The sequence below is a fragment of the Ambystoma mexicanum genome, chromosome 3q, assembly GCF_040938575.1.
Source record: "Ambystoma mexicanum isolate Mex_15411 chromosome 3q, UKY_AmexF1_1, whole genome shotgun sequence".
NCBI classification, from domain to species: domain Eukaryota; kingdom Metazoa; phylum Chordata; class Amphibia; order Caudata; family Ambystomatidae; genus Ambystoma; species Ambystoma mexicanum.
In genome coordinates, this window is record NC_090926.1 from 1168679699 (window position 1) to 1168698622 (window position 18924).

The following is an 18924-nucleotide window of genomic DNA, read 5'->3' on the forward strand; positions in this document are numbered from 1 at the left end:
CCACGAAGGCGACCGCTGGCTGAAGATGAGCTGGTTATCCCCACCAGGCTCAAGGGAAGAAGACTCCAACTGGATCTCCCCTTAGTCGTTGAAGGGTGATCGCTCAGGACTGCAGCAGGGCTTCACCGGTATGGGGTAGTTGCAGCAGTCGACCGCTTCTCGTCGGTTCCTTGTAGTTCCAGTGGCGACTCTCTGACTTCCAGCCCAAGAGACCTGCCTTTTATGTGCAAAACCCCCATTCACACAGCCTGGCTGTCAATCACACAGCGGGGGGGGGGGGGGGGGAGGGGTGTTGTCCAGCCTGGACAACCACCTCAGCCAATCATGAAAAAGTGCGACTTGGGTTTCCTAGGATACCCTGTGCAGGAGGTGACTACACCCCTCCCTCACATTCAGCCCACCTAGACACCCAGGCGCCCGCCAAAAGACAGTGAACAAATAAGGCAAACCTGGCTTGCCGCGCAAAGTAAAACACAAGAAGGGTTTTAACAAAAAGAAATGGCGAATAAACCGCACCAGAGCCAAAAGAAAAGGTATTTGGTCAAGCGGGTTTAAGTTTGACGCTAACACAATAGCCTACAATATTACCACGGTTATATAATATAACCGCAGTAGAAAATTAGGGTAGATACCACTGCCACCAGCCATGTCTAAATGTTAAAAAGAGCGAAACAATGCTCTGTGAGGTACAGATAAAAAGAGTTAACCCTTCCAGCACTCCATGTAGGATGGTGTGTACTGGATCTGTTGGTAAATTTGACTAAGTAAAGTTAATGGTAACTTTACCCTCTTCTGGGGGACGGTAGTTGCCTCAGAAATGGAGTCGGGGGGGGGGGGTCTGAACGACAACCCTGTGCCACTGTACAGAAGGTGCTGTGTGACAAGGGGGCTACTGAAGTGGTGTCCTCCAGAGTCCACAATCACAAAAACAGGTAAAACACAAGTAAGAGTGGTGAAAAGCTCACACTCTTACCAAGTGGAAAAAAATAACTCCAGAGATCCAGCAAAGCTGCTGAGGGACTCACTAGTATTGATAGGTTACCTTTAGGTGACATTTGACTTGGACGCAAGACTGAATGAGCAATGCAGCTTCAGCCCTAAACGAGGAAACTAGCAAATGTACCCGGTTAAGCTCAGAATGGGGACGGATTTATGCACTGGCACGAGGAATAAATTCACAGTGCAGAGAGGCCATCCACCATTTTAGCCCAAAAGAAATGTGTAGGTTGCACCCTGCAAAGCTTCGACACACCGAATGTATCATTTCTTTTATATTTAATGGTTGGCTAGCAAAGGTTTGTGGTGGATTAAAGGTTCAACCTCTAAAGCAGAACATAGTTCCAAATTGTCCAACCTCCCACTTGCGCCAAAAACCACAAAAAACAGATTGCTTAAACAGTGTTGCTCAGGGCTGTATGGTAACATCAATTACATTACATCATCTATAATTGTACATGGTTGTTGCACATCCAAATCATGATGATATTACGTCCATTATCCCAATCCAGAAAGCAATTGAATCATTTTTATTGGAGAAATGCATTCGGGAAGATAAACCAGAAGAGGGGAAACAAAATATATATATTTATTTTAAAATGCACAGAGACTCACTAGTTCTAGCATTTACTAACATCCCACACTTTTGATTTTATAGTGACAACAAAAACATCAAATGGATGACAAAGCCGGAATAAGATAAATTGGCCCACCCTAATCCAAGGGGAGGAAACAGAGAAAAGCGACTCAGACAATTAAAAGGCAAGAATGATCTGGGTAGGGCCGAGATACGGACCAAGAAATGGGGGTCTTTTTGCGAGAATATCCTTAAATGAACAGACTTTTGCGCAAAACTAACATGGGTTATTAATGTTGCTAGGATATGACTGTAAATATATCTCAAATGTTCTAGATTAAGCAATACTAGCCATGAGCCTAGAGGCCTGGGGGTTAGGATGAGGAGCGATGGCTGCAGAGCGATACCTCTACGAGTAACAATCTAGTAATATGTGAGCGGAGGGTCCCTTAATTTGACATGCTAACGTAAGGGTTGAGCCCGACTCTCATGGGAACTTGGGATGGACAGAACATAAGAGCGTGGTCCCACCAGGAATTATTACTAAGGTAAATTTACACATTTACAGACAAACACCACAATGGGTTATTTTTTGTCAATCGTACTTATGGATAGATAAATCCTGCATTACACAATCTCTAACAAACTGCAAATGTCAGTGCTCGTAACAATTTTAATGAAAAATACAATTGATTCATTCACAGAACAGATTAAATAATTTTTTTTGATCGGACAAGGATCGGCGTACTGATGCAGGAGAGCAACTTGCAAAATAAATTACAACAAAAAATAAAAATAAAAAAGCCACACATTAACACAAACACTGAGTGGAGCAAAACCCCCACATTATCGGGAGGATAGCTCAGCGGCAACGTGCGCGCCTTGGAAGCAAGACGACACGAAGCAACACTGGTTCGATCCCCGGGTCCGCGCTTATAAACCGCTGCGTGTTTAAGCGCGTTATAAATAACACAACTAAGACAAAAAAAACAATTACGCAATAAAAAAAAAAAACAATTTCTGTAACAGCGCCTCGATGCCCGTGGGCTGTGTCAGTGCTTTAAAAATGCTAAAAATAAAATAAATTACTAGAATGCTGGCTTCTTATATAGTGTCCTGTACACTAATTAACTAAGCTTCATTTCAACCAAGCGGCTCATACAGTCAGCTGATTAAACATACATAAAGCAGAAAAAAAAGGCATTGGGTAACATTTCTTTATCAGGGTCGAAGTACACTATACGTTTCGGCAAGTTAGCCTTCCTCAGGACCACTAAATCAAACTCAACAGTCTGAAGTAGCCAACCAGTGTCAAAAAGGCCCGGTCAAATGTTGATATAAACATGTTGGTAAAGCCCCATAATGGGCATCTACGTGAGTAATACAACGTTTTGCTAGAGGAGATGAAACCTGATGCTCTTCCTTACCAGGATGTAGTCGGCCCACATATCCCGCGCCGATTTCAACGCTGCCTGCCGCAGTTTCATCACATACTCGTACCGAGTGCTTGACCAATGCTTTGGGCCCTCCTCGTCTGGGTAGGACCTGAAAGGAATTCATTATAAGGTTTGAATGCTCTTACATATTTAATGAAAGTGGGATGGAGGTGGTGTTCTGCAGAATACATATGAGGTCAAGAGACAAAATACGCAACAGGTGGGGGTGGGGGGGTTATGGGAATGGGTCCACAATACATTTAGCTATAGAAGACATAGCCAAAGGTTAGAGGAGAATGGGCAGGAATAAAAAGGAAAGCTTGGGAAAAGACAGCAAAGGTGGCATAGTAAGTACAAATGAAGAGGTAGAAAGTCATAAGCAGGTGGACTGCAGGTAGCCCAATTTAACCAGTACTAATGGAGTCGAGGTAGATAAAATGGAAGCTTAGACCGCCCTCGAAAGAAAAGTGAGCGCCTCACCTCGGTTCCTCCATCGGCCTCCATTCCACATAGTGGTACTGGCTTTGCACATTTATCAACCACTCCCTCAGCAGCGCCGTTGTATTGTCCACGTTGTGGTCTGTTGCCACCCTGCAGAAAGAAACGGGTCGATCAGTAACACGCCCGGCTCAACAGTTCAACAGTTATTTCCCCCCCCCCCTAGCACCAGGGTGGACCGTGGAGAGAGGTACCATTCTACTGGGGAGGTTTCGCTTGCTACAGTCGTCTGAATTGACGCTTCGGATTGCGGATTGCGTAAAGGAGCTTCTTGCCGAAGGATATTTGTGCTCTGCAAACCCATCTCTCTAAAGTGGCATGTTTTCAATTTGTAGCCGAACATATGCAGGGGTTAATTGCACAAGTTGTTCCATATGTGAACCGCCTGTTAAGGGAAATGTCTGCCCCCGTATTTTGCATTCCAAGACCTTCATTTTCACAGGTTTCAGATTAGAATGTGGAGACGAGGATTATGGCGTTGCATGGCCTCGCTCGAGGGCGGCCCTTATTAGCTCTCCATTGAAGACACCTGCGGTCCCTCTCCCTCCATCGGTCTCAATACAAGCTCATAACAGACATCCCTGGTTCATTGGCATTCTGGTGGCCCAGCCACTGCCCCACGCCCACCCTGCCAGTCATGGGTTTACTACTCCTCTACCCACTCAAGTCTACTCTACACATGTGCCCAGCTTTGGCAGCCTCAACCACCAACTTGCCATCCGTACCGGCTTGGCAATTCAGCATGCATTAGTCCAACCCATACTTGGCTAGCAAAGTAAATACATACCATTAAAATGGTATTTCTGGAACACAATGTTACATTAGTGTTGAGCAGAACCATGCCATTTCCGATTTCCCAAATGGATGGGTGCTCTCTAGCAACAACACCAATGTAGGGCGGGGGGTCTGCAGCTCCCCAGATGTTCTGAACTACAACTCCAATGATCACTCTCCATTGACTAGGCTGGTTAGGGCTCAGAGGAGTTGTAGTTCAGAACACAGAGCCAGAAGTTGCAGATCCCTGATCTAAATGGGCACTACCAACAGCTCAAAGACCAAACCTTAGCCAATGAAACACCGGACAAGTACCTCTAACAAGGGTCTCTGTCTCTCACACGCACACACTCTCTCTCACACGCACACACACACACAAAAAAACAGTGCTGGGTTCGAAATTGCTGGGAGAGAATTATCTCCTGCTTCGAGCCTAAGAGAGCTTGGAACCAGCAGCCAAGAATATCTATTATTGGCTGCCCATGCCAACTGGTGCCTTACAAACATGGACCTACGTGCACTACAAACAGCGCTGCTCATGTATGAAAAGTCACTGCTGGGTTCCTAACGCGCAGCAATGCGTCGTTTACCTTCTATTGTGCGTTAAAACTTGAATATGGCACATAAAGCCACATGACCATTACTATGCCTAGCCATTCAAGTGAATGCTCACCATGTTTTTGGCACAATACGTTACAAATATTTGACTGCAGGTTGCACTGCATTTCATTTATCATTGCAAGCACTCCACTCTGTATACCAGTTATAGCGACTTGTTAGCACTCAATCCATTGTTACCCACCCACCACAACTCTTACTGGAACGTGACCATTTCGACTCTCAGCCCAGAAGGCACCTCCATCACACCCTTCTCTCTTGCAGTCCTGCCCGTCTAAACCACCAGACACTCAAAAGAAGAGATGCCACAGCTAGCACCCTCAACAGCGTAGTCCTAGAACCCGCACCACCACTCCACGTCTGCCCTGGCCCACAGTACCCAGGAATCTTAGGTTGGGCGCATGGTTCTCACGTCACATTGCCTCACCGCGCTCAGTCTCCTCTTCTAAACCGGCTCCTACCACCCACCTCCTGCACCCATCATCCATCGAAATAACACCCCCTACCGGGCCCACCTTCCCACATGAGAAGAATCTCGTCAGACGCAAAGATCCTCTACCCCGTGGCATCCACCACACAAATAGAGCTAACCTACCAGGGACCACCAATGCTTCCCTTAAACCACATATCGGGCCACATACCCCGAAGCATAGCCCTCCTCCCGGGTGCACTTCAATGTGCCCTCATAAATGCCCACGCCATCGAAATTCATGACCTCAATAATCTCAACCTACATTTACTCGCCATAACAGAATCTTGGCCCCATGAAGCCGCAGGACCCTCCATCACCCTAGCTCTGCCACCAGGGTATTCCATCCATCGCAAGGATAGGCTAAACACGAAAGGGGGTGGAGTAGCCATCATTGTTAAAAAGAGTCATTAACCCTCAAACAAGTTAATTCCAATCTGGCAGGAAACGCAGACCACTAACTATTAAAGTCTCCCTTTCCACTAACTGCACGATCTCTAGCCACAGTCTACCGACCCCCTGCTCTCCATCTCCTAACCGAGAACCTAAAAACCACCACAAAAGCCATCCTATTGGGGGACCTCAACTTGCGTCTCAATGACCCTAAGGACAAGCCAGCCAAATCCCTTGCAGAAGAACTTCAAAATATGGGTTACGTGACACTGACCCCGCCCACTCAAAAGGACGCCCCCTGGATTGGGTTACTGACCTTAATTGCTCCACAACCATTATCTCCAACACCCTCTGTCCATGGACTGAATATCCCATCATTCATTTCATCACCCCCCGGCCCCCTCCTACCAGACCCATCTCTCCCGCACCTCGCTTATTAGCCAGGAGTGTATACAAATGAACAAGAGTCAACCGACAGCCCTTCCTAGAAGGTCTATGCTTTAAGCCGTCCTTTTCTAGAGACCCAGTGGTTTTAGCTGAAATATACAACAGCACCCTCAAGATAACAATCAACACCTTAGCGCCACTTGAACCTAAAAGAGCCAAAGTGTTAAAGCATGCAAACTCCCGTTTCATCCCCGAGCTTCAGGAATTACACACACTCAAACGCAAAGCTCTCACCAGCTGGCAAAACCATCCACATGATTCCCGGAAGGATGAATTAAAAATAAAATCAAATCAAATCGGTACAAAAAAGTTATTATCACTACTAAAGCTAATACATAACGCCAGAATGTCGAAAGCCACATCCGAAGCCAAAGAAATGTTTGCCATCTTCAGAGAACTAATTAATTACTCCAGCCAAAAGTATGCAGGGCATTGTTAAAAATGAAACCTGGTGCTCAAATATTCAGTCAGGCATGATCAACAAAATTGACCACCTCCAGACAAAAATTCAAGCCCACCACAAAGCACTGACCAAATCTGACCATCCCTCATCTCCCACAAACAATCCACCAAGACAAAAAGCTTTTCTCCTTCAGGAGGTCTCTGAATCCAAAGTGATAGCCCTTCTAAAGCACCTGAAACCATCCAATTGGAAAGGCGACATTTGCCCAGCCCAAATAATCAATGAAAGTGCAGACTCCCTTGCACCTTTGACAGCTTTCATAAATGCCCCTGGGATTGTCCCACCCGGTCTTAAAGAAGCCTTGCTTTGCCAGCTCTTTAAAAAATAAAAATTATTTTTAAAAAACCCTACCTCTTCCCCTAACAACTACCGTCCTATCACCACTGTACCTTTTCTGTAAAAAATCCTTGATAAAGCTGCCTATTACCAAATCCAGCACTTCCTTGAACATCACAGAACCGGATCTGCCCTACTGGATTTAAGAAACCAATTTGCTGAGATAATGGATGAAGGCAAACCCACTCTGCTCCTCCTTTTGGATTTGTCTGCAGCGTTTGATCTTGGACCACAAGATCCTCTGCAGACATCTCACAAAATCAGCTCACATCAACCCTCATGCCACCACTGGATCACCTCTTTCCTTGAGGGGAGAGCTATGAAAGTCTTCTCTGACCAGGCCTGTGCCACACCCACAACCATCCATTGCGGGTGCCCAAAGGCTCATGCACATCACCCACCCTATACAATATTTTCACCAAACTGATTTTTGACAAACTTGACGTGCGCAGCATTGCCTACACAAACTATGCTGACGACAAGAAAGTCATCCCCGCCCCCCCTCTCCGGCTCATATGAACAAGATGCTAATACACCACACCAAGTTTATTGGATGGCAGCCAACGGTCTATGCCTCAATGGGGATAAAACAGAAATCTCATAGCTGGACCAAGGGAAACCCTCAACAAACTTGATAAATATAGCACATTTACTATAGACAACACAATAATCATGGTCTCTTCATCAGTCAAGACTGGGGGGACAGTCTTGACTGATGAAGAGGACTATATGTGGTGGCTGGGTGATTCTACCTCGACTCCACACTCTCCATGGCACGCTAGGACAGCGCCACTGCATCCGCAGCGCCATTCACAATTTAACTCATTAATGCAGTCAAGCCATTCCTGTCTGAACAAAACTTTCTCTCAATAGCCCGAGCCACCATCGGCGCAAAACTTGACAATTGTAATTTTCTCTTTGCCGGCACATCCTCCAAAAACCTAAGTTATCCAAAATAATGCCCTTAGAGCAGCTTTAAACATCCGAAAAGGAGAGCACATCTCCCAGGCCAGATGCGATGCCCATTGGCTCCCCGTCAAAGAGCGCATCATATTCAAGACACAAGCCATTACGCACAAATGCCTCGCTCTTACAGCACCTGCCTAGCTTTCAGAAAAAAGTGTCAGAGCCAACTTATCCAGACCCAAGAGAACGAACTACGCCAACCAACTGTACATCCCGACTGTTAAAAGGGCCAAAGCTGGTAGCGCCAGTTTTCCTTTCATTGCACCTAAACAAAGGAACACCCTTCCAATCACCCTCAGGAACTTGACCTCCCACACTGCCTTCCGGAAAGCCCTCAAGACCACGCTCTAGCACGGCGTGTGCTACACGGGTAAAGGTTGCCGGCCAACTCAATTCCTTGATCCCCATCAAGGTTTGGACTCCTAACCACTGACTCCCTTTCCCCTTATACATCTCATTCCCCCTCTGTTGTGTCTCGCACTCCTTAATGCCATTGACAGCCTGCTCTTGACTGTCTTGCATCAGTTCAGTGTAACCACGCACCTCTTAAAGTTGTTTAGGTCGAAATTACCCAAAAAAATAAATAAATATATATTATAAATAAATAAATAAAAATGGTCGCATTGACCAAAAATTCTAAAAATGCTACCACCAAAAGGTTTGAACACCAAAAGTTCGAACCTTTGGTGGCAGCATTGAAAAAAAAATAATAAAATAAAAAACGGGCTGCTGGGGTGGCCCCCGCATTGCCCCACTCACTATACTTCATGGTATATTGAGCACGGGTTGCAGGGGACACCCCCGCAGCCTTCCGTTACAACAAAAAAAAAGAAAAGAAAAAAGGACCCTGCAGCACCGGCTCCCGATCACAGAAGTGAAGGGAACTGGCGCTGCAGGGAACCAGCGTGAAGATGAAGGAAAGTGGGGTTGGTTTATGTTGGGGAGGGAGTGTGCCGAGGGTGTGGGGTGTGTTAGTGTGTTATGGGTGTGAGCGTGTTATGGGTGTGAGTGTGTGTGAAAGGTGCAAACTTTTGATAGTTCGCACCTTTCTCATGCGAATGATTTGACCGCAGCACTCGGATTCTTACAGTTCACCTGTTCTTTTTTCTTCGGGTTTCTCCCCAAGTTTATCACTTCATGCAACTAAGTAAGCTTTCATTTAACAGCGCCACGACGCCCAAGGGCTACTTGTGCACTTCATAAAGTGACATTAACTGAGAATTTGATGCCATTAAATAATTTGAACTCATCAGTAGCCATTGGGTGGGTGTGCGCAGTGTGTTTTGGTGAGCCTGAGACTGCCCAGGCTCTTGCTGCTGCTGCTGTTTCTGGGACACTTGGAAGTCTATTTTCTATTTCCACTACTGCTTCCAGGAGGAAGTTGCATAAAACCCCTAGCACACGCGGAGCGCGCGATGTGCGCAGTGTGTTTTGGTGTTCTGGTGTTCGGGCGAGGGCCTGCCGTAATGGATGGATCATCGCACAAACGCGGGAAAACAGGCACCTGCGGAGACCGCTTGCCTTCCCCACCCCATACAAGGCTGCAACTGCGACGTTGGAACTCCGCCTCCGCATCTAATCTGACTGACGTGAGCATTGGCCAACGAATAAGTACAAAACTGATTAGACATAATGACACCGTAAGTGAGTTTACCAGAACTTTTGTGGGAGAACCTGAAGACGTGGGATCGTCATTGATGTGCTTGAAGAATAAAAGTGCAAGGATAAACGCAGTACATGCCGCCACTCCAATGACAGTCTCTATACCTTCTACATCCTCTATATTTCCAATAGCCTCCATTACCCTGCAGGTGGACTCGTCAAATACTGATAATACTGACAATCACCTAGCAGGGCCCGTCTCACCCCTCGATCCCCCTTACCTGTCTCCCCCCGTGTTACACAAACTGGCCACCGATGCGAGCAAGCTCACACCGAGTGTGACGTCACTATGCTCGGCGAGTGATGGGAGAGCCGAGCGGGGTGAGAGGGAGTGTGCGCCTGGCGGCCTTGGGGCTGGTGGCTTCATGGATGACCGCGTGGGATTGGGGATCCCATCCCACCTGGGAAATGGTGGGTCAGTTCTGGTGGGGGTCGGGGCCTCTTCGCCTGCGGGCGATCCTCGGAGCGGACCCTCTCACCTCGAGCCTTCGATTGCCTCTCTTGTCAGCATGACGGCGCCCGATCCAACTGCCAGCTCCGTGTGCTCTGAGAGAGAGGTAAGACGCGGAGTGGATTTTCGTGTGCCCGTCGTCACGCCCGCTGTGCCGACCGAGGTTGACGCCTGTAACACAGAGGCTGAGGTTGCGGCAAGGCCGTGTCCAAGTTCTCGAAACGCTGCGCTCCTTACTGACGCCCACTCCATAAACTTTTCTTCAAACAAACTACCTAAACTGATGGTTTTGGCGTGGCGCGCACATACTATGAGAGGATGCTCAAATAACGGTAGCTGTGACGACAGCCTGGACCCAATCTGGAAAGAGGCCCTTCTGCCAGAGCTGCGTACCTCATCACTCCCGCCCACCAAGAAACCATACGGCCACTCTATACACGGAATGGATGAACTGGACCCTGTCATGCCCAACACGGCGTTGGAAGACGAAGTATTTTTCCCCCTCGACAAGCACTTATCTGTTCTAAACAAGGGACGCGTTTCTCCAGCACACCCTAAAAACAGAAGAGACTCGACAGAAGTTGTAAACAAAACTTTGCAAGACTTTTCCCAAATAAACAAAGCCTGCAATTTCACATCTAGAGGAGACCGTAGCATAACTAACCAGCAGAACCAGCGGACGCCTATAGCGCCCAACCATGAGACTCAACCAGGGGCAGAATGGTCTATCACAAATTCTGATGCTCTGCGTAATTGGAAAAATCGCTCTGCAAAATGAAGAAAATGTTGTTTGTCCGGCTTCACCCCGTATACCCTGTTCCCAGGCTCGTGCCCCTCAAAGACAGGCAAATGCGACAAAACGCCCAATTGACTTCAGAAGTGCTAAACAAAATCTTGCATACAACACCTGTGAGTGTGACTCTCACGCTTCCACCTCTTCCTCTTCTGAGATTTGTTCAACTGCTTCTTCAATCATAGAACGTGACTTTCCAAAAGTTAGGAGATCCAAAATTCAACCACATAAAAAAGATCGCAACTCAGAAGTCAGGCTTGATGCGAACTTCACCAAAGACCTACAATCGGTCTTAATGTCAGCAACTGGAATTTCGCTTGCTCCATTTCTAAAGCTCTACGAGCAATTAAATGACAATGTGAAGGACCGGACAACCTTAGTGGCGCTTATGAATTCAAAGATAATCAATATGGAAAAAGATTTGCGCGCTGAAAGAAAGGATAATGGAGCAATAAAAACAAACTTGACCTCTGCCTTGCAAACACTAACAGAACAGAAAGAAAACAACAAATTGGATAATAAGCTCCTTGCAGAGGTTGCGAAAGAAGCTCTAAGCGTGCTAAGGCATCGACATACGACGACACAGGATTCAAATCGGCAACCTAGCCGGGAGCACCCTGCTGGTCAACAAACCGACAAGGGACCAATTCCCATGGAACCTCCCGCCTACACCTCAATGAGAAACTCCGACACAGACACTGGCTCGCTGGTGCTCCACTCTACCATGGGGGTACTGGACACTATCAACAATCCTAGAGAAACTACAGAAGCACTAAAAACTGCACCAATAACTCAGAACTGTCGGGAGGCCAACAACCTGAGTAGTGAAAAAAGTTTGCCGGTTCCCTCAGTGCCTGATACTTGGGGTATCCAAGGCTCAAAACCTGAGCCTGAAAAACCTATGAACGAGAGCTTGGGCCCCAGCCATGAAAGAACAAGAACCGAAGCATTTCCTCAAATGAGCTTTGCTAGTGTCCTGGAAAGCAGTAAGGGTCCAAAAAATCTGGCAACACTGGATCCTCAAAAACCTTCCTCTTTGGCAACCCTGATTGACACGGGCGCCCCTCGCATACCTGAGGTGATATTAATTCCAGAAACAACGGAGCCCAAAAATCAAATATTTGATATATTCAAGGGAACTGTACCCCAGAAAGCAGATCACAAGGGCCCCAAACCAGGACCGCTGAAAAAAAACTAAAAATCAAAGAACTAAAAACCGAAGCACTGGCAACAACTCAAGAAAATTCCTTCGGAATCTAAAAACTGTCAATGTAACTGTTAATAACACTCGGACAGATGACAGAGATCCAACAAAGAAAAAATACCTTAACATTGCAAACACTTCTGCAAAGCCTGTAGAATCTGTCCCTCTCCCTGAACCTACCGAGGATCAATCCATCGACTTAATCAACCTGTCTGTGTATGAAGACTTGGAATCAGAGGATAAGGTTTCTGAGATGGGTTCTGAAGATGCGTTACTTGCGGATGCACAGCCGGTAGTTCCAAGTGACGGAAATGACTCAGTGCTTACCCGGATACCAGCTGGCGCTGCAAGAATATGTACTCTTTTCGAAAAGAAGCCTAAACAAGACGAGCCTCACACAACTCCCTCAAGTCCCATATTTAAAACATTGGAAGAAAGGCGAAAAGCCCTTGCTCAATCTCAGACGCTGTCTAAACCATCGTTAGAAAGGAAGCATGCTCTGAAAGAGGGCCTGTGGCCTCATAATAAATCAAAAGATACATTTTTGGATGGCCTTGATTACAACAAAGACAACGTAAACAGAGTAGGACTGGCTAGAAACGAGATCCTCGACACACGGCTTGCCCGTGAGAGAAAGGAATGGCGCAAAACGAAAAGGACGGATAAAAGCGCTGGCGACAAAAGCCAAACTTCCCACAAGGTGAGGCTAGAACGTATAGAAAATGGAGAGAAACTCATCTTAAATCGCACAAACGTTCTATGCCTCTTTCAACACGTGCCTTCTCTCAGAACGATACGATCTGAGGACATCAAGACGGTGGAATTCAAAAACGAGGACCAAGATGATAAAATCATCCTCCACTTTAGATCCAGAATTGTTCTGAACATTGTACTGGATGCGGGCTCCGCTCTTATGTCGATGGGTTTCGACATCTCAGAAGTGTCTGAGCAAGCTGAATTCGATCACAGAGCAGACTCTCAAAAAAACTAAACGCGACTCGTTCTATCAGGAACCACTGTTTTCTAACAAAACCGTGGAAAATGAGCTTCCCCGAAACGTGGAATCGTTGTTAGAACGTGATCTGCATCCTGGCTCTGGAAGCATGAAAAAGATAATGGCCAGTAGTTCCCCTGAGACTGTACCAGGGAAACTCCCCACAGAGGATACCATCAAAATCACCATTAAAGGAGCTGGCATGACGGATCCGAGTCTTGGTGATTCGCAAAGCCCACAAGACCAAAGCGGAACACAAAAGGATTGGTCCTGGCTGGCTGAAGCATTAGGCAGATCCTCAAAACGGTAACGCCAAGTGGTAGAAGTGGTAGAGGAGCCACGGGAATTTAAGATCGGATCCTGGAACACCAGGGGCTTCTCCCACCTATTTGTAGAACCCTGGCCGGACGCGCTAGATGTGGTCTGCCTTCAAGAGACGTGGATGACGAGTTGCCCAACTGTGGATGCCTATGAAGTGGCCTTCAACCCAGCCTTTAAAAAAACTAGAGGAAGACCAATGGCAGGTCTGTTGACAATTGTAAAAAAGAGCTTGGGTTGTCGTATCACAAACTCTCTAAACCTATCACCCTTTATACTACTGTCAACGATAGCTTCGGATGGGTCCCGAACTGACAACTCGACTCTTTTCCATATATTTAATATATACTGGAATCACATTCAGGCCGGGTCAACTTCCTTCATAGATCTAGTCTCATCTAAAATCGACGATCTCTTACTTGAGAATGAGTCAACAAACATAATAATTTGTGGAGACTTGAATATCAACTGTCTGGCAACAAGAATGAAAAACAACGAAGTCGTGTACGTATCTAACAACGTGGCTTCAAAATGGATGGGGGAAATGGAAGCTAGAAATCTAGCGATGCTCAATGGAAATTCTGTCGGCGATATACCAGCTAAACCTACGTGGCGACGAGCAGATCAGAATTCCATCTTGGACTACTTCTTCGCCTCAGAAAAGATACAACAATCCATCAAGTCGCTTGAGGTAATACCGATGACTCAAAGCGATCATGACATGGTAATTCTCACCTTGTCAGCCGTAAATCAACCGTCCCAAGAACGATGGGAACATCGGATATTGGCTGAGCCAAACAGAGTGAGGCTAACACTGCTCTCTGCTGAAGTCTCCACAATTTCGGAAACTTTTATCAAACAGGATTGTGGAGTCGAATACGCACATCTATTACATCTGTTTGTGGAAAAAAAAACAGGGACTGAGAAACCATGGCTTTGCTAACAAACATAAATTCGATGTTGAGATTATGAGAAGAAAGAGAATTACGCGCCTCTATCAGACTCCTGAGACTCAGAGATTCTATAGACTCAGCACGAGAAAAACGTGTCGCAAAACAGAAATACAAAAATTGGATAGGATCCCATAAAGCCCTTATGTTCCAAAACGATGCAGAATTAATGATGCAAAAAATGAATAACAAAAATTCGGCAGAGTTCTGGAGACTTCTAAACAACGAAGTGGCTCCTCAATCCGCATTGATGTCAAATATGGTACCAGCAGCAAGGTGGTCATCACATTTCAAAAACTTGTACAGCAAAAAAGGTACCTGTCAGGCCCCTGTAACACCAATTTTAATCAAATGGGACCTGACCTTCTCTAAAGCTGACATACTACAGATAATTAAGAACGCCAGTGCCTCAAGGGCTCCTGGCCCTGATGGTCTGACTAACTTTACCCTAAAACAAAATCCAGAGCTATGGGCGGACTTTTGTGTGGAACTCTTCACTCGAATCTGTAGAAGACGGGAATCTCCAAAGTCTTGGAAGAAAGCAATAATTGTGCCCATCTTTAAGAAAGGAAATCGGCTTGAGCCAAAAAACTATCGACCAATAGCTCTTGGATGTATTGGGCAAAGTGTATGCAACCATGCTGCAACGAAAACTTTCACAATGGATTGTTGACAGTGGTCACCTTGATGAAAGACAAACAGGCTTTGTAAAGGGGGTTGGCTGTGGTCTTAACCTTCTGCTGATAAATTTGTTGAAAATGGAAGCCATTAGAGCTGGGAGAAAGGTCTATCTTGCTCTGATCGACTTTTCCCACGCGTTTGACTCCATCGATCGAGAATTACTTTGGACAAAAATGTCTAACTGGGGGTGTCCTGAGAGTCTGTTAGCTGCCATCAAAGAAATCCACTCTGCCACCACCATCAGAGTGCGCCTTGACCAAGGTGGACTGCTCACAGAAGAAATTAACACTTTGTGGTGTCAAGCAAGGTTGCCCTTTGGCGGCGATCATTTTCAACCTTTTTCTCTCGGACATTGGTTTCGCAATTAATGAGCCACGATCCTTCTCCCCCATGTTACACGGCTCTGCATTAGGCTGGATGTTGTATGCCGATGATTTGATCTTGTTGGACTCTACCCCAATCGGCCTCCAGCGCAAAATAAATGCAGTTGAACATTATGTGGAAAAAAACGGATTGCTCATTAACAACTTAAAAAGCGAAATATTAACACTACAGAATTTGCAAACTGGATGCTGCCGGAAAAATAACAAATTCAGATGGCACCTGGGAAAGGAAACACTTACTACGGTGGAAAGCACCAGATATCTTGGGATGCAAATTAACACAAACATAAATGATAGCCCCTGGATGGAGATCACGAAGACGAAATGTCGACAATTAGCTTCCCAAGCATCGATACTAAACAAAAAATATGGAAAGTTTTCACTCAAGCCAGTGATAGCTTTCTATCAACAGAAGGTTGTTCCAGCCTTGATATACGGTGCAGAGAATGCCTTTGGATGCTCGGCTGAATTCTGGTCAACACTAGAACACATTTTTTGGGTAAAAATTCTACATCTTCCGAACAGCACTCCCACATCCTGCATACGCTACGAGTTAGGCATGATCTCGCTTGAAGCTCGGATCATGTGGAACACCTTGGCCCTATTCAGGAAAACTGTGATGCCTGTAATAGCACCTCAATTTAAAATATTAAGCAATCCTGGCAATGCCAATCCAGACCGTCTCCTAGCCCAGTGGTACAAAAGATGCCAAGAACTGTTAACCACTCATGGAACGAATATCAAAACTCTTCAGGCCAATCCAGAACTGGTGAAGAAAAAGATCTGGGAAGCAGACTGGATTCAAACTAGTGAAGACAGAAGAAAGACTAAAGCAATGAAGGATGCCCCAGCTGAGGCACGAGCATTTAACACACTACAAAACTACGTAGTCTTGTTCCCGGACAACGCAAAAAGGGCCACATACATGAGATTTCGCCTAAACCTATTCAGAACTAAAGATCGGACAAAGAACTGGATAGGAAAAGTTGCTTCGAACACCGTATGTAGGTATTGCAAAATCTGCGACGAATCACTTAAACACCTTGTCTTATTCTGCCCATTCTTCAAACCACAAAGAACTAAACATATGGGACAAATAGTTTCTGAGCACGCATTAATGAATGCAGAAGAATGGTGGCAGCTGATGTTTTCTGGTTCCAACACAAAACTGACAAGGGTTCTAACCGTGTTTTTGCAGGAAATTGAAGAGATCCTTGATTTGGTGAATACCGAAGAGGAAGGTTGACGGTACAGACTCGTACGGCTTGTTATCAGATAAAGCTCAACCGGTGTCATATGTCAAGGTTCCCTTGGCCCTTGCTGTGGACTCCTGCGTTCTCATGTCTGTATCTTGAAACGTGATCTCATGTATGTTTCTGAACGTGGAAATGGAGGACTTGTGTTTTTCTTGTTTTTAAAGGTTTTGTATAAACCAATAAAAAAAAAAAAATAAAAAAAAAGATATTTGACTGCGAGTAAAAAATGGTTAAGTATGGAATTGGGGTGGTGAGCGACTGATTTAGGGCTGGTTAGTAGCTTGCAACTTGAATTTTTGCACTGTGGGAACATGTATCAAAATGCAAACCACATTCAACAAAGGCAGTGCAATAATGGTCAGCACCACGAATTAGGGCACGTCTGCATGAGGTTTCCCAAAATGAATCACTGCGGGGCACGCAGAAGAGGCACGGTCATGATGCAAGACTGAATGAACCCGGTGGGAGTGCATCTGCCGCTAAACCATCTTACCAGCGTCCCCACAAAACACAAACCAGCCACTTGCGACAAGAAGCCATCAACACTCAACGAGCCTCACACGCAACCAACTGGAACAGCGCTCAATCTCCAATAACGGCAAAAGGGATCCCAGGAACAGGGTTTACATAGTCAGCTACCATCAAATAGCATCAGCAAACAAAACGTTTCATTCACTCAGCCCCATTCCTCCCCCCTTTCCAAATATTTCAAACAGATTGGGGTCATTTAAAGAGGACATCCTTTTTGGAACTTATCCCTCGAACTGCTATTCCATCAGCCCATTTATTTATGGAGCGGAGAACCCCATACACTCATTTATTTTCACCCATGGTGGGATAACTGCAAGATATTACATCTACAAACATATTGAAGGGTGTGGGGACGGCCCAGAACAGTTTCACTGCTGGACAAACATTCAAGGGTGCAGGGAAGATCAACGTACCTCGCGCTCCTCGGTAGATCTAAGGCGTTCGATTGCGTGAACCGGGCAAAACATTTGGCTATATGGCTGCCACCAGCCTTGGTTAGTATTCCATCAGTACTACACCAAAACATTGGAATTAGGAGAAGGCTAAATACTCAAGGGGGTTCAGAAGTGGAGAAGTACTAACTGTGGAGGGCTGCGGCCTGGGACCTTTTCCATTTAGTTTGTATATATGCGGCATGGGACTCTATTGGGTCAAGGTGCGGACTAACCACCCTCCAATTGGTGAGAGCAGGATCCACTAGCCAGTCAGATAGCACAGCGAGTAGAGCCCTCTCTCTGACATCCGTGCAGAGCCTGCTGACGTAGGTTCGAATCCCAGCGGGGCCAAACTCGGCCTTTCATCCTTCCGAGGTCGATAAATGAGCACCACACACCTTGGGAAATAATAAGCAGCGCTCAGATGCCTGAGGGTTCGTAGCGCTATATAAATGCATAAACAAACAATTTAAATTATGCCGACGATAGATTATCTACGACCGAATCCCAATAGGCCGACAAAGATCACTTCTAAGTTTAAACTCATATTTACTGGATCTGGAACTGCATTTAAACATCAGGTAATCGAAAGTGCCAATGTAGAAAAATCTAAAAGGAAAAATTTTAATTGGAAAGTTGAGGGCCAATGACGAAGTTGTACAGCCTTTTAAGTATCTTGTTAACTACATATATGCAAACAATTGTAAGGTGGTACTGTAAATCATTAAAATCCGGTTGTTTTTTTTTTTTTAGCAGTGGCTACTCAGCTGCAGCAATTTGATCGATTTTCTGTTTTATCCATTTAAAAATGTTATAAGCAAAATATATCGATCAAAAGGTTACAAATCACCACTGGCACCTTATCTGGTGAACCACCTTTGCGTGAGTTTAGGAGCTCGCTTCTTAGATTGAAATTGAACTTGTATCAGACTAGGGATGTTTTAGAAATTAAGTCTATAATCCTGAACGAAAATATATGGTGCTGGTTCTGAACTAAGAACATGGAGACCCTTAAACACTGAATGTCCTGCCTGAACAGCAGTTTGCCATGAAAACTGCCGGCAGATGGTGCATAACACAGATGGGTCTCACCGACTTGGTTGTGGATTCATATTTTTAACACAAATTAGATATCATTAAATATCGCTGTGATGGATTTTCTTAAGATTATTTTGGGAATGTAATAGTTGTTGAATTGTATTTTATTGTGACTATGCTCTAATTGTTTATCTGTTCGATGCGTTTCCGATTTTAAATTTGCTCTTTTATTGGAATATGTGTGAAACATTTTGCT

At 45.5% G+C, this 18924-nt stretch overlaps 1 protein-coding gene across 1 annotated transcript in view; it reads right to left on the reverse strand.

Annotated features, from left to right (window-relative positions):
- The window catches only part of COLGALT1 (collagen beta(1-O)galactosyltransferase 1), a 143021-nt gene that overhangs the window by 103417 nt on the left and 20680 nt on the right, over positions 1-18924 (reverse strand). Inside the window, exons 2-3 of the mRNA XM_069604006.1 lie at positions 3490-3600; positions 3001-3118 (exon numbers count right to left, since the gene is read on the reverse strand). Coding sequence (XP_069460107.1) covers positions 3001-3118; positions 3490-3600 — 229 coding nt within the window. The remainder of the gene's footprint in view (positions 1-3000; positions 3119-3489; positions 3601-18924) is intronic.